The 27,305-nt window shown below is 41.4% G+C and overlaps 1 protein-coding gene across 1 annotated transcript in view; it reads right to left on the reverse strand.

Moving 5' to 3' along the window:
- The window catches only part of MTHFD1L (methylenetetrahydrofolate dehydrogenase (NADP+ dependent) 1 like), a 150,426-nt gene that overhangs the window by 61,947 nt on the left and 61,174 nt on the right, over nt 1–27,305 (reverse strand). Inside the window, exons 19-21 of the mRNA XM_063124539.1 lie at nt 25,135–25,203; nt 20,495–20,606; nt 3,052–3,191 (exon numbers count right to left, since the gene is read on the reverse strand). Of these exons, the coding sequence (XP_062980609.1) occupies nt 3,052–3,191; nt 20,495–20,606; nt 25,135–25,203 (321 nt within the window). The remainder of the gene's footprint in view (nt 1–3,051; nt 3,192–20,494; nt 20,607–25,134; nt 25,204–27,305) is intronic.

Raw genomic sequence — 27,305 nt, forward strand, 5'->3', positions numbered from 1 at the left:
ATACCAGTTTGGAGAAGGCTGCTCTACACACTGCTCTTCAGCATGTTGCTTCACATTGTTTAGCACCCCCTCACTTTCATTGTTTTGCTACTGCTACCATCTGACAGCCAGATCATAGAATCATAGAATAATAAAGTTGGAAGGGGCCTATAATGCCGTCGAGCCCAATCCACTGCTCAATGCAGGAATCCACCTTAAAGCATGCCTGACAGATGGCTGTCCAGCTGCGTCTTGAATGCCTCTAGTGTGGAAGAGCCCACAACCCCCTTAGGTAACTGATTCCATTGTCGTACTGCTCTAACAGTCAGGAAGTTTTTTCTGATGTTCAGCTGGAATATGGCTTCCTGTAACTTGAGCCCATTATTCTGCGTCCTGCACTCTGGGATTGTCAAAAAGAGATCCTGGGCCTCCCCTGTGTGACAACCTTTCAGGTACTTGAAGAGTGCTATCACGTCTCCCCTCAGTCTTCTCTTCTCCAGGCTAAACATGCCCAGTTGTCTCAGTCTCTCCCCACAGGGCTTTGTTTTCAGACCCCTGATCATCCTCGTTGCCCTCCTCTGAACCCCCTCCAGCTTATCTGCATCTTTCTTGAATTGTGGTGAACAGAATTGGACGCAGTACTCAAGATGGTGCTTGTTTCTAGAAAGGGGAGATGGGACAGTAACAAGATAGGGAAGGTGGAAGAGTTGGATATTGCTGGTAATGTGACCAGGACAGCAGGCAGAGTGAGAAAGTGGTTAGGAGGAGGAGGAGGAGGAGGAGGGATGAGTTGGTGGGTGGGAGGGAGAGCTTTCTAGAAAACCACAGTGAGAGATGCAAGAGAGGGAGAAGAGACTTTACTGGATTTGCTTCCTCTAATTGTCTCCTCTGTAAGAGCCCTCAGCAAATCTAACTACTGGGCCCACACTTTGAATTTTATTCCTTGCCAACACATGAACAACTCTATTACTCAAAAGCAATTACTAACAAGTATAAATCTGCTAAGCTACATTTGGCAATTCTTCAGAGAAGAAATTAGAAAGTGCCCCAAAAGTCAATAAATTGCAATTCCTGAAAGCAAATGGCACAACAAAAATGTGAAGCATGCCTCAACTGGAAAAACTAGGGAAGTGAACTAGAAGTGTTCAGGCGAGTGGGGTGGAAAGGAGATAATTTAACTTATGAACCGTATGGCTAATTTCTTTTCTAGCTTAGAATGAATGATGGCTCATCTGGCCAAGCAACGAAGTTGAAAAAAGTTTTAAAGATTTCAGCAGTTGTGCTCATCTGCACAGAGCTATTCAAAAGCAGCCATCTTCCTTCGACTTGAGTTCTCAATCAAAGAAATGCATTTCTCAATCTCAGTTGTGGGGGCTTTGTAGGGTGCAAAACCATGACAAATCTCTTCAGTTGGAAGATGTGGAGGGAATAATAAATAATATTAAGGGCGCATTCCAAAACATACTCACGTAGCAGTAGGCGCCATTGAGATCAATGGGACTTTAAACTTCCGAGTAAACATGTCTAGGCTCATGCTGTAGGTAAGAGAGCGAGTTTGCAAAGTATTAAGTAGAAAACATAGTTTGCACAAGGAATTTAAAAGTGAGGGTGGAGGGAGCAGACGACACATTCTGTGACGGAGTATGAAGCATGAGCATGAGCATGAAATAGTGCATCCACTCTTTTTAGGAATGAAAGTTTAAAGGAGTGGACATGGGAAATGAAAAGCAGAGAGAAGCAAAGGGAAAGTCAAGCAGTGTGGGGTTGATGCAAAAACAATGAGGGATGCTCTGGCTGAATGTGTCCATAAAGGCTAGGACCCAATCTTGGAAGCAAAATTCTGCACAGAGGTAAGATGGCTCAAGTAGGAACAGTAAATGTTTGCAAATAAACAGCTATGGCTAGTGGTAGGGAAGGCTGCAAAACCCAAGAGAAGAAGAAAAATAGTCAAGCTCCAGCAAGACATTAAACTTAAGGGGAAAAAAGAAGAAGTGAGGAACCACAGATGAAAGCCAGACTGCATGCTTAGGTGACAGGTTGAGGGAGAGGAAAGTAATGCAAGAACTTTGGAAAGGAAGAGAGATTTGGTTTTAATACATCTGTCTAGAGTGCTGCTATGATCCAGATCAAAGGAAGACAGAGAAACAGGGCACAATATAGCCAAGCACTTTTAAATTCAATTGATTTTAGTAACCCCCTTCCACTGAATACAAGTTCAACGGTTCTTAAAAGTGCTTAACTTCGACGGGAGTGCCCGCCCCCCCCCCCCTAGTTAGCAGTACGTCTGGTAATTGAGGGAATGGTAGAAACAAAAGTAAGCACTAGCAGTGGATACTATGTGACGCAATGACCTGGACTGCATAATCAAACAACCCATGGTTAACAATAGTGAATGTGCAGGAATGAGCAAGTGGGCTGGTTTCCACACATTTGCCCACTTCCACTTTCCTAAGCAGCCCAGAAAAGCCTTATTCCTGGGTTGGTATTGTTACATCCAAAACAGAAACTCTGGGCTGTTTAGGAGTTTAAAAACACAGAGTTAATCCATGGTTTGTTATTGAGTTAGCCTGGATTGTTTAACTCTTTAAAAAACCCAGAGTTTCTGAGGCGTTCCTGGGTTGTTTATAAAAGTGGAAGAGGTGAGTGCACAGGAGGCAGCATGCTCACTGCCACACAACCAGAACTATGGGTTAAACAACCCATAATTAGCAGTTACAGGGGAACTGGGTGAATTTACCCATAAGATTGTAAAGAGTTACACACTCAAGGGTAAAATAGACAGGGATAGGAAAAATTGTGAACAGGCTGAATTCCCTTTCCCAAATAGTGGTTGTTTATAGAGCTTTCCTCTTTACTACATCTTAAGTCATGTAATCTCTGAAGATAATGCCACATCTGTATGATAAAAGACAGTTCAATAAGAGACGTTAGTGTGCAAGGAACCTAAAGCTATTCCAACTATTTTAAAATTAAATATTTATACGTATTTCAAATGATAACGGTTTTAAAAAAACACCTTAGGGAGTTCTAAAGATGTATCATTTATTTTATTAGACAGGTAAAGAAACTTACATTTGGCCCACCTCCATGCATCTTCAAAGCCCTCACTGTAGCAACAAGCACAACCACACTGGGAACCAAGCCAGATGCTCTGCATTTGATGTTGAAGAATTTCTCCATCCCAATATCAGCACCAAAACCAGCTTCAGTTACTATGAGGAACAAAAGATTAATTTAAGTTAAGGATTTAAAGAGAGTCAAGGATTCCCCCCCTCCGACGTTTGACTGTCATCACAACAGCACAGAGCTCCATGTGTGCAGGGGCTTTCCTCTTCCCTTCTTTGAGAGGAAGTGCTTTGCACAAATAATCATTCATTCATTCATTCAAAAGGGCACGCAATGCATTTATTTTTGTAGAAGTCAGTGGAAAATGCTTCCAGGGATGTTGCAAAATCTCATTAGCTTTTGTTTTACGCAAGTCGACACAGAGAAAATTACACAACCTATGGTCCACCCTCTAATTCGCAGAATGTTTCTCTCTCACCACCACCACATTCTAACAAGGAAAATGAATTAAAATACATTAATGGATTGTCGTTAGTACTATTCAGACCAAGCGCTGTTTTAAATTACAAATACTCAAGATTTGGGGCTCATCTACACCTGCAGCCCTTTGGGGAGTGGGGAGGGACAATCACGGAGTTTTCCACTTGTGGGGTTGTCCCTCAGGGACCACATGCCAGCGTGTCGTCCCAGAAGTAAAGAGGAACTTCCAGGGCACCATTTTCTTTTTTAAAAAAAGATGAGACATTTGCACAATTGCAACGCATGATCCTGCGCAAAGGATAGTTTTTTTAAAAAACACACAACAAACTTGGCGCTGGAAGACACCAAGCACCATCCCCAAAGATGGTGAAATACTCTCCCCCTCACCCACCCCCAACACAGCTCTGTGCCTGTTTCTGGATCCCTGCTACTCACGGGGAAGAGGGAGAACCCCGGGAGGGAAAGCCACACTACCTGAGGAGCTTGGGATGATCCCGAGACAGTGGAAACAAACAGGAAAAAGCAGTCCCAGCTATCCCTGGTTCACCCCGGGATCAACTGTGCATCATTTGGACGTGCAGGGACAACTTTGTGACCATGGCAGGTGTAGATTAGGCCTTGCTCATGCAAGACAGTGATTTCCTTACCATATGTTAGCTATTGTATCCCAACCTTGTGGAAGCTGGCTAAAATGTGCAGAGTACCTTGACATGCGGAGCCTTCATTTTGTGAGGCTGGTTTTAACTAACAGAAGCCAATGAGAACATTTGATGGTGGTGTGGAAACTCCTAAGGGCCAAGCTGCTCTAAAATGATTCACATACCCTGAGATTGACCCAGACTTAGTCTGGGACTAATGTCCTCCTCGCTGTAATTAGGCCTCAACTGGCAACAACAGAGGTTTTAAAGAAGTCTTAATGCAATGTGGGCAGGTGAGTAGGGAAACCACCCTCTTATCTCCAAACAGTGATTGAAGAAAAGGCAGGGAAGTAGGGCCAGATGTTCCCCATCCCTGCTTTATACAAACAGTCAACCCACATCTAGATTTTTGCCTACTATCAGTCAGCTTTATATCTTCCCATTTACTTTGGGCAGAGCTGGAGAAATTTCAGGTGCCCAATAAATGATCAGACGTACTTAACAAAATGAAAGTGCATGGCGAAGAACTCAACTCTGCATTTTACAAAAAGAAGAAGGTGCGGGAAGGGCTTATCTCAGAAGGGAATCGGATTTCTTATTTTAAAGCCTCAAGTGGGACAAACACAAATGTCAGGAGTCCCAGGGCTCCAACTTCTGAGAGAGGAAGGAAACAGGATGCAGTATAAAAGCTGCTAGGATGAAGGCTACCAACTGCAAAGGAAATAAAACAGAGAGTAAATGTAAAGATAAACCCATGTGCCAAAAACTATGTACTTTGAAACCTGTTTGTGCTCAAATATTCAGCACAATCACTTTTGTATGATTTCCTGCCTGCAAATTGGAGTGCCAATGAAAACATAAGCAAATGAAGAGTCCAGTGGAGCATGGAAGATTCAAGCTAGTCTTGGTTCAGCAATTACACGAATAAGGAGGTTACTTATGTAGTTATAACTAGGGCAGCATTCATTTCAAGGGCCCAAACACATATCCCTGTGCTTTGGAGACGATGCCTTCATTCACAGAAAAAGCAAGGGGTTGAACAAAGAATGTAAGAAATTATGGAACATATGCAAATACAGTGCACAATCCAGCCAAAATCAAACATTTTGAAGTAATGTGAAAGTAATTTCAGTGTGTATGAGACAAACCCAAGCACATGCATAAGTCTTCTGTTTAAACAACTTGCTCTTCACTTACAATCCATTTTAGGGCTAATCTTCCTAGCAAATCCATATTTGGCAACTAGGAGACAGACAGACATGAAATGTGCATGTCAGGCAAAAGAGTCAAAAGAAGAGGGTATCCAATCTACCTTCTCCTGTTGGGCACTACTCTCTGCAGTCCACAGGTAGATCCGGCTGCTTTCTCCCAAGAGTCAGAACAGGTTGCATGAGTGGCAGTACGTGTAATTGCAGAGTCAGAGACACTTGATGGTGCTATCTTTCACAGCATTGTTTTATTGCCAGTTAGTTCAAAATACTCCAGGGAGTACATTAGTGCCGAATGTGTGAGAAGGCACTCTAGGTAGGGCCATTTCACAGAGCAAGACCTATAGTAACAGTCCCAGGGCCTGTCTACACGTGGGGAGAGCCCCACGGTGGCTGTGGATCTACATCCTGTCAGTTAGACAATGCAGGTTCACAGCCACCACAGAGATTCCCCATGATACTGAAAAAGTTGGGGATTTATCCCGACTTTTTCATAGGGAGTGATGTCAACATGGCACTTCTGTCTTGTAATGTCATTCTGTGGCCAATCTAGAGTCAACTCAGGGGCGGAGCCTGGTGGAAAGCAACCAACGATTGCTCACCTTCCACCAGGAAGAGGGTGGGGATGGCTCCAGGACCCAGATGGCCGCCCAGAACCCCTCCTTGGTGGTTTTTCTAGATGGACATGACGGGCTTTGCCAAGTCATGCTGTCCTTTACTGACTCAGAAACTTCCTGACTATTGAACATGTTTTGAGTATGACTGCTTTCTGGATGTTGGTGTGGATGTATTTTGGTAGGCCAAGTTTTCTGTATAGTTTTTTTATGTGACTAATGGAATAATTGTGACCTTTTCCTGTTGACCTAATTCTTTAACTTCCATCATCATCATCATCATCATCATCATCATGAGATTTTTCACTCACCTTTCAGAGCAGACTGCCCTCACAATTTAATTTACAATACCAGAAAAATATGAACATATAATTACAATTAAACACAGGCAAACACAGAACACCAGTAGCAGCAGCAGAAGCAGCTAATGATTTTTAAGCACCAAATGCAGACTGGATCAAATGAGACTTCAGGGAGGGGGTTGTTCGTTTTTGAGTATAGGTTTGTTGTATTGACATGATACATTTCTGGTATTCACTTAGACTATGATGTTACTTTTTTGGCTGTATACTTATCACAGTTATATCATTACTGGAGGGAACAATCCTACAGACACTGTCTAGAAGGCCATAGGATGCTTCTGTTTCTGGGAACCCAGGTTGGAACTAAGGTTCCAGTCTTGGAGCCCAGAAACTACTCACCTACTCACAACTAACGTGGTTCTTGTCATGCCAGCTACATCTCCATGCTGAGAAATGAAGGGTAGAGGGGTTGAAAAGGGGGTGATCCTGGGAGACCACAGAAGCTCCTTTATGCAGCTTCCTATTGGTTCTCCAGGCCCCTTCTCTCCCACTCCCTGAAATTGCTCGTCTAGGTAAAAATGCAAGGCAGCTCAGCATGGAGGAGAGGATCCCCTCCATGTTCCTGCCACCCTGCATAGTGTAGTCAGCAGCCTATTCTCTTAAACATGTGTAAATGAACTAACAGAAAACAGAATTTTGCTTTTGCTTTTTAAAGTATTACTGTACCTGAAGAGAAGTTTCCAAAAAATTAAAACCAGGGAAATCAGAAGAAGTCCAGAATTACACATGGCAGGGAAAGAGTTGTAAAGAGACTAATATCTTGGAGGAAGAATGAAAGACAAATTAAGGGAAATGTCCTTAATTTTTTTCATTAAAGTAGATACTATACACTGATGCATATAATCCTATTTTGGCTTTCTGGTGAGTTAAAAACCCCAAAGTATTCAGCATTTGTGGTTTATATCGTCCACTCTCTCAATGCAATTATTAACACACAATATGCTCTTGGGAAATATATTACTTCTTTTATAGAATACTGAATGTGAAAACAAAAAATCAGAACGTACGGTGTACTAGTTGAAGCAGCTGATCGGATTTCCCAGCCTTTAAAAATAAAAGTAAAAAAGCAGCAACTACGTTTGCTATGCTGCAGCTTAAAGTGGCTCCACATTGGCCCTGAATGGATGTTTTGAAAAGGCAGGGGCCTTACGAAAAGGCACCATGTGTTTCAGTTTGCAAGCATCCAAATGGAATTGTGATAAGAAAATTAATTAATTCCATAATAAATCTCCTTATGAACAGAGGCAGATTTTAATGAAAGTAAACTCCATGCGGTCAGCATTTACTATCATCACATCTAAATCAAAACAAACCCTACACACTGGAAGGCCTTACTGAGAAACTTGCACATGAGGCTACGTTTCAGGACATGGAACTGTGGAGGCCAAATTCCAGAACAATGCAAAAGGAAATGGAAATTCTGAATTGCTCACTGCCATCTACTTCCATGATGTAAACATATCTGTTCTGGTGCAGCTGTCAGCAAAGACAACTATGGAAAGGAAGAGTTCAAAGTCACAGAAGCACATGAACTCTAACCTCATGGATCTAAGGTATTTGAGCTGGGAAGCAATGCTTGGTGCTTGTTGTAAGCAGCAAAACACCAAACAGAGCAGCTGCCAAAATAAACCAGGACGGATTATGATTCATCAGAAAGGACACCACGTTTTTGTTACTAGAGCAAGGGTGAATGAGCTAACTGTTTGTACAACGTGACCCAATATCTCCTTCTTAATGACCAACTGTGGAACTTAATTCTCTCTGAACTTTCCCAGTGTTCCACATGATTCCATAAACTTCACTTTTTTTGCATCTTGTTCAGCCAGTGTCTAATATTTTGTGTGCTGCTTATGGATTTATAAGGGTTTTTTTCCATCATAAAAATGTGTACAAGAAGAAAAAGACATGTAAAAAAGACATAAAAATAATACTTAACCTTTATATGATGCTTCTTGAGGTTTTGAAGCATTTCACATTCCAATATTTAGTTAAAAATATATGAAAGCTGCTTTTTAGGGCCAAGTATTCACGAAGCAACATACACTGCTTTACCCATGCTTTACCCATGAACTCTAACCCATGACTGATCTAACCTATGCTTTGTTGCCCTATCCAGAGTTTCTTTGGCAGATTGTTTTTTCAGTCCTTAGGTTGTTTACCTCCTCCTCTGCCGGCACCCTTCCTGTATCCCAAATGCCTTTGGGACACTATAGTACTGGTGTGTAGAGTGGCTGGTTATTTAGACTACTCTTGCCTGTCACTTCTGTAGCCTAGCAAAACAACACATGAACAAGTCATGTTTCTGGGTTCACACATAATGACAACTCATGGTTTAAATAGTCTAGAGTTCACAACCCAACAACAAATCATGGGTTCTCTTTCTGGGTTGTTTGTGATTTGCAAAGCATGATTTGTTAGTGTGGCTGAGTTTGCACATTATGACAACCCAGAATTCAGCAACCCACGGATTAAATATATCATGGAACGATTAAGCATGTCAGGTGTACAGTTACTAAAAATAAAGCTATTATGAATCACACAAGCTATTCACAGTCTTAAAGAAAGGCTGCAGTGAAAAGATATATTTTCAAGGCCTTATGAAAAGCCTGTACTGAAGGGGCTAAGCATAAATTAACAGGAAGGGAGTTCCAATGGGTCCATCACTGAGAAGGTCCTACACTTGTGCTTGCCAACCAAATTAATGGTACTAGCAGACACATGAGTAGGGCCTCCAAAACAGACCTAAGTGTACAGGCAGAACCATACAGCTGAAGACACTCTTTAAGGTAACCGGGTCCTGAGCTATTTAGGGCTTTAAAGGTTAACACCAACATTTCAAATGGACCTGGAAATGAACAGGTAGCCAATGCAACTGGTGAAGAAATGGTGTTACATATTCAGACTTTCTGGCCTCTATTACCATCCCAGTAGCCAAATTTTGCACCAACTGAAGTTTCTGAACTGCCTCACATAAAGCACATTTAAGTAGCTCGTTTTGGAGGTAACTAGTGTATGGATAACTGAAGCTGGGCCCAGCTTTTCTAGACGGCATATAAGTCTGAACTGAACTCCTTGTTGCCACTGCTTCTCCAGAAAGCAAAAAATTGACCAAACAATGTACTTTGTCCTATTGTGATTCTTACAACAGGCTTGAAAAGTTGAAGAGTATCTCCTGCACATTACAAGGCACGGCAATCTGGGGAGCTGAGATATCATCGTTTGCCTAGGGTCACCCAGTGAATTTAAGCTTGCGGTTGAGATTTGAGCTAGGGACTTCCTGGCTCTCATACCCTTCACCATCACGCTACATCCATTAACAGCCTTCTCCAACCTGATCCCCTCCAGATGTGTTGGACTACAACTGCCATTATTCCCAGCCTGAAGAGAAAGGGAAAAGATCCACCAACACTCCTGAAGTTGAGCGCACAATATATAGGGAGACCAATGTGTTGTGCATATACATTTATACGTTTTCCCTTGTTTGTATTCTTTCATGTTTATGACATGTGTTTGTCCTTATTAATCACCAGTAACTTTGCTATACATTTATTAAATGTTTGCTAAATGTCCATTGACACTCACTATATGACTGCTGGTTTGGATAAATCACATTGAGGCTTTTTGTATATGCACAACACATTGGTCTCCCTATATTTTGTGCGCTCAACTTCAGGAGCGTTGGTGGATCTTTTCCCTTTCTCTTCAGTTCACAGTGAGGGTTCCTCTTTTTTGCTTTTGATTATTCCCAGCCAGCATGCCGTGTGGACATGACGAGAGATATAGTCCGCACATTTGGAGGGCACCAGGTTGGGGAAAGCTGCATTATAGCAAGGGAAGTTGCTGTTGTCAGCCTTCCCTGGGCAGCTGTATGGGGACCTTCCAGATGTAAGAAATTACAATCACATTTACAAACAGTGCTTTAGTTATTAAAAGACATTAATGTGTCATTATTTTTACATTCAGTGTTGCATGGAAGAAATATTCCTTAAAACAGCACAAGCATCGGATCTCAGAGAGCACTCATTAAGATTGCTTTAAACAATCTTACCCTTAAGAAACTGCATTAAGAATTTGATACAGCACTTCGGTGCAGGAGAAAATATAGTGCTTCAAGTTAAATTACCCCCTCACCCCTATTTCTGCATCATATCAGTATCAAAAAAAGTGTTTACTAGAGGCCTGGGGCCAAAGATTTGTCTGGTAAACTCCAATCAATATATGAAAAAAGGAAAAGGAAAAAATAGTTCCCACCAGCTGCAGGCCATATCTTTGTGTTCTGTAGCCCAAAGATTCTGCAGCTGCAACATTTTATTTGTGTGTCAAAGCCTTGGAGTGCAATAAAAACAACAACAACAACAACGGAAGAAGAGAGAAAGAGAGAGACTGACTGACTTTTCCGGGAATAAGGAAGGCAGGAGTTGTAGCATTAGGCATTAATCAGGGATTTACTTGTTTTAGAAGAATTTTCCTTAGGGTTGCAGCAAGGGGAGGAAGGAAAGGGACCTCTCGTGCAAGCACTGAGTCATTACTGACTCTTGGAGAGAGACGCCAGCTTTCGCTGACGTTTTCTTGGCAGGCCTTATAGCAGGGTGGTTTGCCGTTGCCTTCCCCGGCTGTTATTACCTTTCCCCCAGCTAACTGGGTACTCATTCTACCGACCTCGGGAGGATGGAAGGCTGAGTCGACCCGAGCCAGCTGCCTGAAACCAGCTTCCGCTGGGATCGAACTCAGGCCGTGGGGAGAGTTTCAGCTGCAGAAACTGCTGCTTTACCGCTCTGCGGAGATAGAGTTAAATCCCCCCTGTACACCCGATTCCATCCCATTAATTATCAGCTCCCACCTCCCTAACTTAGTGCAATTTGTATTTTTAAAAACTCTGCCTGATAGATGCAAAGATCACATGTAGTTTGGCTGTAAGCTACTATGCCATGCACACTTACTTGGGAGTATGGCCCACTGAACTCAGCAGCCCTTACTTCCTAGTAAAAAAATACCAAAGACCAGGCTGCTCCATGTATCCACAACATCCTAAGGGGGGGGGGAAGGGGAATTGTTTCCATTTAAACAGGCTTGTGCATTGAGAGGAAGCTGTACTGCTGCTTCATTCCCCAGAGATCCCTGCTGCACAAGGGGAAGGGTTGCGGTCCTCTCTGCTCTGTGACATGCCAGAGAGTGGAGGATGGCAATCGTTTCATTTTACACAAGAGGTCCTTGGAAGGGAGGAAACAGCGGGATCTCCTCTCTTTGCAGACGCCATGAGCATCACAGTTTGCAGGGCGCTTTCTTCACATGGTCCCTAGCCTGAGCTGGGCAGCTGGGCCCAGGTTCTTCATGTATGTGTCATGCATGGTGAGGTCTCCCAATTACAAGTGTATTCCACTTTAAGATTTCAAATTAACAACATAATACAAGTGGAATTCTGTGCATAAATATCATGAGATAAAACCTTAAGCACATACTTCTTCGTCCTTCCACATCCTAGGAAAAAAACAGACAACCTTTGAAAATTATTTGTATACAGGGTTGCATACAAGTCTGTATACAAAGAGGGGATATCGACAACTGCTTTTCGGTGGGGGCCATACTGTGCCACACTGCTGAAATATATTTATTTATTTATTTATTATATTTTTATAGGTAATAATGTAGGTAACAGGGACATAGTAAAATGTACCTTACCACATGCAAGATTCATTTGGATGTAGTTGCTTTTTCGTAGACTTATAAATAGCCACAACATGCCACAAACATAAAACCAAGTGATAGAACACTCACTTGCGCATTGTTTATCTGTGAATTATCTAGTCATTTGGCTCAAGTAGGGACCAATATTACAACTTCCTTGCATTTCACAAAAATGCATTGATAAGAAGATCAAATATGCATTGCACTGACCAAAATGCGCAGTAGTAAGATGGCTCATTTTTGGAAAAGAAAACATTTGCATTTCAGAATAGAATTCGTTTCCAAAAGAACAGAAACAGCCGGACAATGTTTGTTTTCAATGGCAAGGCTCAGGCCTGGAACATGTGAATTACTAAGAAAATGAATATGCCCGACAATATGCAAAATACTGCTATGGTATTGTTATTTAGAGTTTCATTCCGCCTATCCTCCAAGTTGCTTTGGGCAGTATACATGGTTCCCACACCTTTATCTTCACAACAACCCTGTGAAGTAAGTTAGGCTGAGAGATGGTAACATGCTTGAGGTCACCCAATAAACTTAGGTCTAAGTCCAACATTCTAAACACTTATTTTTCTCTCTGGATAACCACAATGGCCTGGTTCAGGCAACACGCTAAACCATGCCACTTAACCACAAAATGGTTAACAGAATGCATTGACTTTAATGCATTCCATTAACCATTTTGTGGTTAAGCGGCATGGTTTAGCGTGTTGTCTGAACCAGGCCAACCTATCCAAGTGCTCCTGTGATTAAGGGCAGGCTTCCAGGTCTGTGTGTATGGCTTCCAAGAAGGCTGAAGCCCTGTAATTCTCCAAAGTAAGACTAATCAGCTCCAAAATAGAAAAGATAAAGGCACTTTTGGGGGGAATAGGCTTAGTGAGTGATAAATAGTTTTACAACAATAAGTTACTGCCAGCCTCTATAGAAGCCTCTACTCCAAGTTCACCTTATCCAATCAGCTGAATGTCAGGGTGGGAAATTTCTGTTGAAGTGGAGAAACTGTTGAAAAAAGAGGAGCCAAATATACCGGTGCACCAATATGGTGCATATACAGAAGGTGCAACTTGCTGTTCACAAAGATATCAGCAGATGTCAGACCACTGAAGGCAGTGTTGACTCAGGATGATCAATGTCTCTATCATTTGGTGCAATCGTCCAGGACACAGCAAGTTTTAAGTCATCAATCACAAGAGTGCAAGGCTGCATCACAAGTCAGATCACAGGCTGCTTCAAACTGCTGACTGCTTGCTATCTATCTATCTATCTGGAGAAATATACTCCTTGTCTGGAGAAATATATTCCAGTAATGCCTTCCACTTACTGCACAACAAAACTCAATTGCAGGATGGAGTGGGGGAGTGTTTGTTTTACTGAGATTTTGTATGGTTCCTGTTGTAGAATGTGGGCCTGTATTCATATCATACTGACATAGTAAAAGACTAGGAGTAGCTCAAAGGAAAGGTCTGATGCAAATGGAAAGCTTCTGATTCTCAATATGTCATAAAACTGGGTATTCCAAAAAGCAGCTCTTGAGTTGTTGTTTTTAGAGACCGAAACTTTCAGTTATTACAGCTGGCCAAATTACATATTGCATGCAAAAATGTATAACAGTAGCCCAATGGCCCTATTGTGGGGATGAAAAGCTACTTCAGGAGTGGAGAAGTAGTGGGAGGAAGGGAAGGTTATTTCCAGCTTCAAATTCTCCCCTCCATTCCCGAATTGAAATCTCAGGTAAAAGACATCACTCCTTTAGCCTGGCTTATTTGCTTCAGTCTACTTCTCAATTATATCTGGTCCTCCAATAGAATAGCTCATTTGCCCTTGGATTTTCTTATGTTCACTTTTGTTTATATGAAGATAAATTGTAGAAATGGCAGGAAACACACACACACACACACACACACACACACAGAGAGAGAGAGAGAGAGAGAGAGAGAGAGAGAGAGAGAGAGAGAGAGAGAGAGAGTTACTACTATTCCCCCTCCCTCTCACATATATTTAATTGGAACTGGAGAACCCTGTTATTTTGTGAGTTGATAGGAGTGAGCTATGAGAAGCAGTACTTTTGACAGGGTTGCTAGATTTGATTTATGAATTCCTAAAAAGAGAGGGAGGGAGAGTGACCTCTAGTAATTTTTGCCTATGGGAGATAAAGAATTTTCCTGTGTTGGCTATATTTCATAGTGGGGGGAAATCTGCTGAGCTGGCTTATATTAGGTCTATAAATTATCATGAGAGATGGTGCTAGAGCGATGTTTGTTAGCAGATGCCTAATGAACAGAATATTTCCATTATCTTCAGAGCAGTATACATCAATGTTTTGTAAAAGATAAAAGTGAAAAACAATATTAAAAAGTAAACTGGGACCCATGTGTGTACACAGATATCTGAAAACAAAAGGCAAACAATCTTTGGTATAATAGAACACGGAGGTTCAACTCTAAAAACACTTGGCATGTACTAATACATGGAGTGATGCCAGAGAATCCAACTGGAGATGGAATGGCACCGTCCCCTCCTTTCTTTGTCTAAGTTTGTTTGCTTATCCAGCCTGTTTCTTTGCAGGCTTGCAGGCAGCGTCATCCCAGCTGCAAGTCTTGCAAAATGATCTCACAGGAGAGTGAACTGCAGAACAAACTTCACTTTCCTCAGTGCAGCTCTCACGACATTAACTAGAGCCACTTTGTTTCTGGGTACAAATCAAGGTGCTGGTCTTGACCTGCAAAGCCCTAAACAGTGTGGAACCAGGATACACAAAGAACTGCCTATTCCCTTATGAACCTGTCCAGGAGCCACGATCCTTAGCAGAGGCAATTCTCCAGATGCCAACCTTGCAGGCATCAGGCAAGTAGTACGAGGGAAAAAACTTTTTCTGCATTTACAGTTGGTTCTATACTCCGTATCCTATTTTCTTCTACACTTGGGTAGCCTAATCAAACCCCACTGCTTTCAGTACACCTATATAAAGATGAAACCCAGCGTATCATTCTCTACTTGAGACCTTTCCCCCTCTCCACCTGTCTGTGTTTTGAAAATTTAATTTTTTAAAAAAATGGTAAATTGCAGATCCACCCCCTAAATTTGCACTGGGGCACACATGCGTCCCTATTTTAACACAGAAGCCCTTTCTTGGAATTCATCTTCATGCAATTAACCATTGTCTGAGGGGAGTGTGGGGCTGCCGTAGTGTCTCCCAGCCCTGTATCCCCTACTATCCTCCAACATCTGTGTGTGTGTGTGTGTGCGTGTGCCGGGGAGGTCTGAAGTGGGGCATCTGCTCTGCATGACTTAGAACCCTCCATGATCAGGCTTTAAGTAACATGGGGAGCCTGTCGTCATCAGTATTCAAAGCTGCCCTTGCGCTCAGGGGAATGACCACTAGCGCAATGGGAAGCGAGTGTTTCCTAGAGCAACCCCAGAAACTAGCCCAAACTAGCTTTTCTGGAATGGAACAAGTCAGCAGAGCTCATAGAAGGGAACCGCGCTGACCTGTCCCATTCTGGAAACACGAATTTTCGGGTTTGCTCTAGGAAGTGCTAGCTTCCTGTTACATCTAAGGCATGCGCCCCACTTCAGACCTTCCTTCCACTCTATGGGAGGCAAGGACAAGTGGTTAGCATGGGACATGATGGTGGTGCCAGCGCCAGCAAATGCAGCCCTGTTCTCTCCCTCATGTAATGGCAATGACATGAGTGTGAAATCCCTAATATGGCTAGAATGTAGGTGTGCATTTAAATCGTTTTAGCTAAACATCTAAAAAGAAAGAAAAAATAAGGGTTTTTTGTCAATTGTGATTGGCTGCAGCTCATGGCTGAGCGTGCAAACAATGGTAAAACTGGGTTTTTCTCTGTATATTCAGTTTTTTATTTACAGTTTTATGTTTTGATACATAGATGTGAAGCATCACTGAAATGGACACCCCTAAAACAACTTTTTGGAGTATTAAATTTGGAGCAGTTAGCTTTTTTTTCTTTAAGGATACACAGAGAAGTATGCTTGTTGATCGCCTGAGCCATTCCTCGAATGTTGATCCATGCATTAACAATATTATCTAGCAATAATAATGCAATTTAGACTCTCTCTCTCTCTCTTTTAGGAAAGCATCAAGCTGTATTTTTCCATTTTTGTCTCTGTGTTTTGTCACTGCACCCATCAATAACCTCAGTTACTAAAATCCCATCAAGTAATGATTCCACTTCCCTTATTGTTTGGCTTGAGAAGACACACAGCTGGATAGAATGAAGCATGCCCACTGGGCTATTCTTCATTTAAAATATGACGTACTTCCAAATGAGACTCCTTTATACTGAAAACATTTCCCACAAGAGATAATTATTTGCAGAAACTTTCTCTCGCATTACTGGGGAAAGTGATGAAGATGAAATAGAGGAAAATAAAACCAGTGGCTGTATAAACAATTGCTTAAGAGTCTTCAGATAAACTTTGGTATATTTGTCTTCTCCTACCCAGTCCCTCCATTGCTTTGGATTTGTGTTGTTTCCAGCACTTGACCATTAAACACCCAGCTGACGTAATTTTAAGATCAGGCCTCCACTCTGATAAGGGCTAGAAAACAGAGAGAGGTACAACCAGGACTGGTGTCAGGAGTCGGTGAGACTGGGCAATTGCCGAAGGCCCTCAGGCTCAGAACGGCCCATCCCTGCCAACCCCTAAGACCCTCCCCTCACCACTGCCACCCATTCCATTGAGAGCCACATTGACAGGAGAAAGTGGCCAGTGTGGCTCTTCAGAGAGCTGGCCAGACATAAATGCTTGGCTCTGATGGGGTCCTTTTTCAGAGACAGACATTGTGGAGCCTGGAAAGACGTCTTAGGAATTTGCCTGCACTATGGGTGATCTCCAGGACACCTCTGCTCAGAAGCTGCTGCCTGTCCTCTGTTTAGCCACAGCTAACAGAGGACGGGCGGCTGCTACTAAGGAGAGGTGTCCCGGGAAATCAACCATAGCACAGGCAATCTCCATGGACATCTCTCCACAATGCCTGGCCTTATAAAAAGTCAGAGCCAGGCATTTGGTAGCAGACAGGAGGGGGTGGACGGGTAGGGCATGGTGTTGATAGGAACAGAGGGGGAGATGGTGGTGGACAGCAGAGGGCATGGATGGTGGCAAAAGCAAAGAAGAGGAGTGGGGCTGGGGGCCTTCGGCAGCACTGTGCCTGAAGGCACCCTGAAGTCCGGTGCTGGACCTGCAAAGAATGATAACAATCTTGTAGACTTGTATGTCTTCACCTTCTATCTGCTATTTACAATTCGACTCACATTGGGGCTGTTCAGATGACATGCTATGCCAGTTACGCTGCTAACCCTTTTGAAGCAAATGGTTAGCCAGCGTGTTTAAACTATGGTTATGTAGCCACCATGCTTAGGAATGGTTGACATGACACACTAAGCCATAATGTTTAACTAAAAATGTTTAACCACCATGGCTTAGCATGTTGTCTGAACAAGGTCATTATGATAAAAAAAATAACAGCCACATGTCACATTATGATAAATAATAACAGCCACATGTCTCTCTCTGTAATATATAGGACAGCTTTTTCACATCCTTAGGTCAAGTTGTGTGATTTCCAAACCAATGGGGCTAATAATGGGGTCTGTTGTCTTCAAACCCAGAGTTCATACTCTTCATAAGCAACACAAAATTTTCTTCCTGTAAACTACAGCCTGCCCCATCTCACCAACTGCATTCACATTGCAAGCAGTTTTTTCAGGTCAGAGGGAATTTAGAACGTTCCCTGTAATGCAGTTGGGGAGAAGTTGGCTAACAGTTCATTTGTTCGTTCGTTCGTTCATTCATTCATTCCATTTCTATACCATCCAATAGCCGGAGCTATTACAACATAATAAAACATAATATAACACCTTTATCATACAAAAATGTAGAACAGTTTGAAAGAATTAAAAATAATTAACAATAGAACTACCAGGGCTAGATAAAAAAAATTGACAATAAAATGCCCCATAAGCTGTCAAATGCCTGGGAATTTAAGAAAGTTAACTGGTCAGAATTGTCTAGGGATGGGTGGGCAGAAGGGGTGCAGTGGAGGCTGGGGGAGATAAGCATTTTTAAAAATAAAATGTGAGCCATTAACATGAACCAAGGCCCCCTGCATGACAGGGCCTCCCGAAAATCCCACTGCCCCAGGTCCCCAGATTCCTCTGGGCGGCTCTAAACCTGGGGCCAAAAAGATGACAAGGTTAGTACCAGGTAGACTTCACTGAGGAGAGCACTGCACAATCGGGAGCCATCACTGGGAAGGCCCTCTTCATTGCTGCCATCCTCCGAACCTCCCTCAGACGAGAGCTTCAGATGTTGATTGTAATCTTCATACTGAAAGAGGCACTCCTTATTTATTTATTTATTGCACTTCTATACCGCTCTCTTACAGTTTCTTATTACTGATGGGCACTTAAGGATGGACACTAAGTAGCCCCAGACCTCTCTATTCTCTCTCCTAGAACTTGACCTTAATTAATTTAACATTTGACCCAAAAGACAGGAAAGGAGAAATTTTATTGCTGCAGTAGCATGCTAAGAGAAGACATATTTCCTTAACTATGAAGAGAAATGTAACTACAAAAGCTATGTTATGACATGGGATAGCTAAGGGTTTAAATTTAACACTCTCTGGAACAGTCAATGCACGGTGACTTTTCAGTGAAGTCAGGCAAAGAAGAGCGACTATTAAGAACCCTGAACAATGCAAATATTAAGACATCCCAAGTGTTTGTGTTACCAAAAGAAGTTTAAAGCAAAGCATTTAGGATTTGCTTCCTTTTTTGGAGAAAAGACTAGTGCCAAAGAAATACTGCAAAGCACTTTAAAAAGATTTTTTTTAAAAAAGTAATGGATATCATTCATTTTCTATTTTAAACACACATGCTGCACCATTTTTACAATGTGAGTTATAAACCTTTTGTGTATACTTTTGAGTGTGGCTGTATATAAAAGTATTCTTGAAATACAACTGTGTGCATGCTGCATAGATAGCTAAGCAACTACTGTTAGTCATTTTATTTGATGGACATTTTCAGTGTAGTATAGAGAAAGTAAATTATTTAGAAAGCTTATTAAAGCTTATTCTGCTTAGGCTTACAGCACACAAAAGCCTGCCAAAATTTCTCCAATAACCTACTAGTGCAGTAACAGAAAACACTTGTATCCTAAAGGGGGTATGAGAAGGGAGTGTTTTGAATACTTTATATATATAAAAAAACCTCTTCAATAAAAAATCTTAATAAAAGAATTATAAAAATATGTAATGATACATATGTGCTTGTATATTTATATATGCATATATTATGATATATTGCAATAGATATAATAGTATCACTGATTTCCTATGAGGGGAGGAGGGGTGAGATAATTATGGCTGCATTTTTATTTGTATTTTTGTTTATTATTTATGTATGTTATTAAAAATAAAAATATGTAATGCATTCTCTTCTTTCCCTAAACTGGAAATGGTGATGAACTTATTCTGTGAGAGAGAGAGCAAGCACATCTGGACAAAAAGCAGCAAAAATTTACCCAAACTCTATTCACCAGATTATGGCCTTTTAAAAATATTTTAATTTATATGTCTATTCCTGTCCTTGATAGATGGCATAACAGCTCTTTAGAGACAAACTATTCTAGAGTTTCACAAGGTTAAATAAACTGCTAAGTAATATGCATTCTAAGAGCCAATGCACAACTTCAATTCTGAAGTGGCAATGTCATGATTTTATCATATTATATTCATGTGTGAAGCCACTTATCTGAAATCTGCCTAAAAGAAAATAATTAAAGACATAGAGCTGGAAAATGTGCAGAAAGGGGCAGCGAAAATGATTAAGGGGCTGGAGCAGGTCCCCTATGAGGGAAAGTTACAACAGCTGAGATTGTTTAGCAACGGAAAAAAGGAGGTTAAGGGGAGACATGATAGAGGTGTACAAAATTATGCATGGTGTGGAGAATGTGGATAGGAAGGCAATCCTCCCTCTCTCAAAATACTAGAACCCGGGGTCATCACAATAAGCTGACTAGTGGGAGATTCAGGACAAATAAGAGGAAGTACTTCTTCACACAGCGCATAGTTAAATTATGGAATTCACTAGCACAAGATGTAGTAATGGCCACCAATTTGGATGGCTTTAAAAGGGGGTTGGATAAATTCCTGGAGGAAAAGGCTATCAATGGCTACTAGCCTTGATGGTCATGTGCTACCTCCAGTATCCGAGGCAGTAAGCCTGTGTGCACCAGTTGCTGGGGAACATGGGCAGGAGGGTGCTCTTGCACCATGTCCTAGTTGTGGCTCCCTAGTCAATAGCTGGTTGGCCACTGCATGAAACATATGCTCTACTACTGAGCTACAGACCTTCCCTGTAACTAATGTTACATAAAACTATCCCTACTCTATATGAACAAGCCAAACGAAATGAGTTTGCACTCACCTACAAATCCTTCTTTGCCAACCAATTTAAGGGCAATTTTGTCTGCCAAAACAGAAGAATTACCATGAGCAATATTTGCAAAAGGTCCAGCATGCACAAAAACTGGAGTACCCTAAAAGTAACAAACAAAAAACAAAACAGTAATCAGAGCACAAGAAAATAATCATTAAATACATTGCACATATTTTGTATTAGTGATTATCCTACATGTGACATTAACTATGTGTTTAGGATTCATGTCATGTGTGTTGTTGTTTTTTAAAATTAAATACCAGGCATGGGGAAGGCACCTTGAACATGCTAATGTTCTTTGAACATTTGGGCGTGCAACAACATTTCCCCAGCACACCTTTGGACATTTATATTGTGATTACTGTCATGCATAACCACCTCTCTCAAAACCAAATCCACTTTTTTTTTTAAAAAAAAACTTACTTTACAATAATGCCATTATTAACCTATATATATGCCATTATTTTATATATGTCGTTATTACTCTGAATTTCCCCTCATCCCTCTCCTCCTCTATTTGAAATGGCTAATATAAAACATAATAATTCGTTAAAATATCACAGCAAATCCGGAGGGGAAGTTTAAGCCTCCAATCTCCATGAAATCCACCTACACCCACACACAGAGCAATTAGAATTGGGGAGGGGAAAGTCATATTGAGATATTGACCAGGTTCGGATGATCACAGGGGCGAAAGAAGCCATTGTGTGTTCTTTCCCCACCCCAGCGCATGCCAGCCACAATTTATATTATTACCCATAATGGAGAGTGGGTTGCTGTGTCATTCAAACCCAGATGGGGTAGCTTCATACTCATCCTACAACTCACGAGCACTGCACGATGGGTTCAGATTACACAGCACTCTGCGCTAGATTGTGGTTGTGTGGGGAAAGAACCCACAATAGGTTCTTTTCCCCTGTGGTCTTCTGAACAAGTCAATGTCTGGAGTGAAGCAGGAAAGAATGGCTGCAGAGCAACTAAGAGACTTTGTGTGAGATCCTTAAGCACCATAAGACCATTAGGATCACAGCGGTGGCACAACATGGTATCTCCTGCTTCTGTTAAAATAGTTCTATAGCAATGTCTTCTGGTGTTCAATAAGGTAGAATGAGACTGCAGGGAGCTTTCATGATTAAGTTGGAATCCATGTTTAGGCTACTGCTTCAGTTGTTCAAGCACAACTCTTTTCTTGTGCTATTCCAGCAACTGAACCAGCCCCTTATGATTGAGTGCTTTCAAAAAAATAAATTCCTTTCTACTGAGGAACTTTAAAAACCTCCACTTTCTCCAGAAAAGTATGACCAGACCTGCTGCTTCCAACTTCTCATTGGGTTGGTTTGTTTGATTACCATAGGTTAAACAAAGCACAGTGGCTTATTGAAGCTGCAGTCCATGCCAGCTTGTCATGTTGTCTGAACTTGGGTGGTACTGGTTGTTGGAAAGGGAAAGAACCAAATAACACAACAACAGTCCATGGGTTATTTGAGGGTTGTTGTTTCCCCTTCCAAGTTCCCCAGGTCTGGACAACACAACATGCCACACCAAGCACGTAATTAGGCAAATGGCACCCTGTATGCCATGTGTTAAACAAGCCAGCATGGCTTCTTCAACCCACAGTTACTCTGCGAACCAGTTCAACGTCATAAGCCAGCTGCTTAGGACAGCCTTTCCCAACCTAGTGCCCTCCAGATTTTTGGAGTTCGAATCCCATCAGCCCCAGTCAGCATGAACATTGGTCAGGAATGCTGGACTTGTAGTCCAGCACATCTGGAGGGCACCAGATTAGAGAAGAATTACTTAGGCTATTTAAGCCTCATTGAACACAGTGGGAAACCCACAGTGCCAGTAAACACTATTGGTATTGTGCTAAATGCTCTAGCACACTGTAATTTATGTTTGTGCTAGAGTCCAACTGGATACTGCCCATGTAAAGGATTCCAAGGTTAAAAATTAATTATATCATTAAAAGAAAAATAATATATCTGGTGGTAACTCTTTTAATTCATTTTTGATCCACGGGGTTCTAATAAATGTCTATCTGACTCAACAGTTCTAAAATTTATCTAGGAGACATATGAAAGGGAGAGCCTATGGCAATTCCATCTGTGAAAACACAAGTTCTCTTTTATTAATGGAGGAGGCCAAGGGAGTGAAGAAAGGAATGCAACACAAATGTGGCGGTGGGGGGGAGTTATCTAAAATACATTTTATATCAATAATCCAATAGCTATTCTACTATGCCTATTTGTGTTTTGAAAGTGAAGCTGTAGAAAAACAGCAAAAGGTGGAAATAGCAAAACCAGTACCTGATGGTATCATTATCACTGAACAAATACAATTCATATTTATTCTTCTCAGATCAATAAATTACTGATAACATTTACCAGATAAACAGTTTTAGTGCAGTACTATGTGGGTTTCATTCAATCAGCCAGCAAGTTGTTTTTATAGCAAATCTTATAGTGATGGGCAAGTGTGGTGTAGTGGTTAGAAATTTTGGACTAAGACTCGGGAGATCTACATGACCATGAAGCTCACTGGGTGACCACTGACTCCAGCCTCACCTACCTCACAGGGTTGTTGTGAGGATAAAACGGAAAGGAGGAAGACCATGTAAGCTGCTTTGGGTTCCTTGCAAGAGGAAGAAAGGCAGGATATAAATGTAACAGTAAATAAAATAATAAATAAATATCGCTGTGCTGGATTCTCACTGCTAGGGCAGTAATTTGGATTTGTAATATAATGCATGTGAGGCTATCAAGTGCTATATAAATGCATAGTAATAGTGTAGGTAGTACCAAAAAGGATACTAAACAATGCTTTTAAAAAGCTGTAACACATGTCTACAACCAAGCACAAGCTGAAATACTGGTGGTGTTTGAAAAGACAAACAAATTCTTCCAAGTATATAACATCTATAACAGCTGTGTGTATGTGTTTAAAAATAACAATAACCCGATAATGCTAAATCATTGATACTATCTGAAGAATAATTTGGTATGGCAGCATTATTGTTCATAATTCTTATGATCCGTAGGTTTTACATATATAAAAATTGAATGTTATGCTGAAATATTGCTAAAACACCCATGGGCACATCCTATTTTGCCACATGAAAGGATGATTGGTAAAACCAAACCAAAATTAGGCACAGAGAAAGCTGGTTCTAATAACATTCACCACATAAATCGAAACCCTCTTATATACAAGGAATGTGATAATGCAAAAAGTTTTCAACAGAGAAATAACGTGTTTTTTTAAAAAAGTGCACATATGCTAGGCTAAATGGCTCTGATGAAAAGACGACGACGACTTTGACTCAGAGTAACCATTTCACAGAAGGAAGGCCTCCTTCTGTTCACTCCTGCTGGAAGAGGGAGCAATGAGAAGTTCCCTTTCCCTGTGCAGCCTCCTGCATCACCTCCCACATTGTTTTGGAGGGTCTTCAACACCTGAAAGGACATTTTGAAGAGTTGCAGGGGGCTGCAGATGGTTCTTCACTCACAAGACCTCTGGATCCAACCCAACAGATGCTACTTACGTTTTTAAGAAACTGCAAGTAAAACTGTCTTGCCTTAACGTAAGGAATTGCTGCATCTCCATTTCTAAAGTGGTACCAAGATCTATCTGTTTGTTTGCCAGTTTGTTACCTTTATATCCCTCCTTTCCTCCAAGAAGCCCAAGGTAGGGCACACGATCCTCCTCCTCTCCATTTATCCTCACAACAACTCTGTGAGATAGGTTAGACTGAGTGTCAGTGACTAGCATCATGGCTGAGTGGAGACTAGAATCCAAGTCTCCTGAGTCCCAGTCTAACACTCTAATCAATAAAAGTAAATTATAAAATAGAAAATGATGCTTTATAATACTTTCCTTTTTGTTTTTTGAACAGTAACATTCCAAATCCTAATGCAGCAGTATGTTTAATACAGAAGTACCTCATCAAATATACTATGCTTCTAGCACAGGTATTGTAATGTAAGTTCTAAAGATCTGGAGGTCAAGAAACAAAAGCCAGCCTCTCAATCTACAATGCCCACATAAATCAAATATGAAAAGCGATAAGGAGCTATACAGTATAATCAGTTCCACAATTGCACTTCTTAGCCCTTAAAAATTGTGTTGGTGCATATTTTTTTTAGATCTTTGCACTGCTGCTGGCTTTTATCTTGGTTACTACTTTGGTTTAATTCTGTTTAAAATGTATGGCTTTATATTATGTTTTATTATGTTGTTGTATTTCATGGTTTTATGCTTTGTCCCGTAAACTGCCCAGTGACCTTTGGATAACGAGCAGTATAGAAATGTAATCAATCAATACAGCGATATCCAACATATGCAAGCAGACTTCTGGGAGCACAACAGTTTTTCCCTTTCCTCTCCTCCCCACTCCCCTGCAGCCCCCCCTTTTCCCACCCAATCCTAATCAGGGGGATCCCCCAGCCTTCCAGAGAACGGAAGAACACACAGGGGGCTGGAAGGAAGAAGGGGAAATCCCTTCCATCAGCAATGTTCATTCCACCAGTGGTTAGACATGATCTTTAATTTTAAAATCTTTTACAAACATCACTCTACCAATTTAGTGTTAATAAGAAAGTAAGTGAAAGATTAGGGATGACTGAACTCACCTCTAATGTTTGCATTAATGTCGGTTTAATTGCATCCTTCATCAAAACTGACAAAGCACCAGTTATTCCCTAAAAAACAGAGTGACTTTAGTTTAGTTTTAGCTTTAGTGTTAAGGTTAATCTTTTTTGAAACTTACAACTAGTTCAAGTTAAGTAGCTGAACAAATTAAGTTTTGCTTAGCGCACTCACAACTGTTAAAAACATGATTTCTCTTCATAGGGTGTTGGTATCACTATTTTTAAAAGACAGAATGAAAGATAAATAAGCTTCTTAGTAACAATATTCAACACAATGCACTTTGAAAAGTAGTATGTGCAGAGAAAATACAAATATTTAAAGATACAGGCCAATGAATTATAGCTTGGTCTTCTTAGCTTGCCATCATTCATGGTTCATTCATTCATTACATTTCTATTCTGCCCATAGCTGAAGCTCTCTGGGTGGTTCACAAAAAATAAAAACCATTAAAAACCATTATACAACGTATGAAAATCATTTACGTAAAGACAAAGAAACAGATAGCATACACAACAGATAACATATAACTAAAAACAATGTTTAAACAAACAGCCAAAGACAATCCAAGACCTGATTTAAAAATCCATTATATGTTGCCAAGTGCCTGACAGTAGAGGGCAGTTTTAATCAGGGGCTAAACAGATAACAGTGTTGGCACCAGATGGGCCTCATTGGGGAGATCATTCCATAATTGCAGGCCACCACCAAGAAGGCCTTGTTGCTGTCGTCCGAGCACATACCAGCACATTTTAACTGAAAGCTGTTCCTGCCAGAAACTAAACCTCTGGCACAAAAGCCAGAGCAGCATTGGTGGTCAGAGAAGGGCCGCAAGGACCAGATTTGGATCTCAGGCTAGAGGTTCAGCACTCCTGCTAGTGTTGGTAAGGTCCCCTTCCTCCACAATAATAAACCATTCCCCAAGATCCCTGCATGTTTCAGAGATCTGTCTTTGCACTGGGTTTTGCAGAAGTCAATGGCAGCACTAGAGGACTCTGGGCATGGGCAGGGTCCTTTTGTAGCAGCACCCAGAGTCCTTCATGCTGTTTTGCCCTTCCATGGTGCCTGTGAAGCAGATACATAAGGGTGAGAGGGGCTCATATTGCTTCTTTCCTTTTCCAAAGCTAGTTAGAGGGGCAGAGGGCGGATTCCCCATGTAAATTCCAGTGGACACTGGTAAGCCTGGTGTTGTGTGTTCTTTTCCTTTACATGGGACTTTTGTAGAAACTTCTGCCTCCTACAAAGCCAGTGCAAATTGAGAGACTATCCTCATCCCTTCCCCAAACTTCTCCGCATGTAGCAGAGACAATGAGGGATAAGTGGTCAAGAGCTGTTGCCTTCACGGGCACCTGGCCTCTGTTCTGGTGGAACACTGTAGGTGGGATTGTGTAGGTTTTGAATAGCTGGTTCTGCCTTGTAGGCAAAGGGTGGGTATAGCTGATCAACTCTATGGAAGGGTCTGATTGCCCACCAGGAAAGAAATGCCCTCCTTTTACAGCCATAAATAAAATGCTATTAGGAAGTAGTTAAGATTGTAGATTAGATCACATAACTTATAATGGTGAAACCTAAAGCAGACGATGGAGAAATCTCTTTCCAAACAAGATCAGAATTGCTAAGAAAATGAAAAATATGGTCTATTGTCCCTTCGTATTTGGAAAAATAATAAAATTTATATGTTTAGTTTGCTACATTTACATCTTAAGGAGCCCAAGATGGCATATATGATGCTTCTCCCCTCCATTTTATCCTCACGACAACCCTGTGTGGTAGGTTAGCTTGAGAGTCAGTGACTGGCCCAAAGTCATCCAGTGAGCTTCATGGACAAGTGGGGACTTGAACCCTGGTCCTCCTAGTACCACACTGTACTGGCTCTCATGATTCATTGTGAGAGTGCAAAGTGACACAGTTCACTGAAAACTGTTAATTTAGCACTGAATAGCATATACAGGTGTGGTCATCCTGAGCTCAAAAAGGACACCATAGAGCTGAAAAAGATGAAGAAAGGGGCAACCAAAATGACCAGGGGACTGGAACACCCTTTCTGATTGCAGCTGCAGTTTCATAGACATCTACAGGGAAAGGCCATCTACTCTATGGTCTTAGAGATGGCTGTGCCTCAGACAGATGTCATCACCTTGCTATATCAGATTAG

This window comes from Elgaria multicarinata, chromosome 4, assembly GCF_023053635.1.
Source record: "Elgaria multicarinata webbii isolate HBS135686 ecotype San Diego chromosome 4, rElgMul1.1.pri, whole genome shotgun sequence".
Taxonomy (NCBI): Eukaryota; Metazoa; Chordata; class Lepidosauria; order Squamata; family Anguidae; genus Elgaria; species Elgaria multicarinata.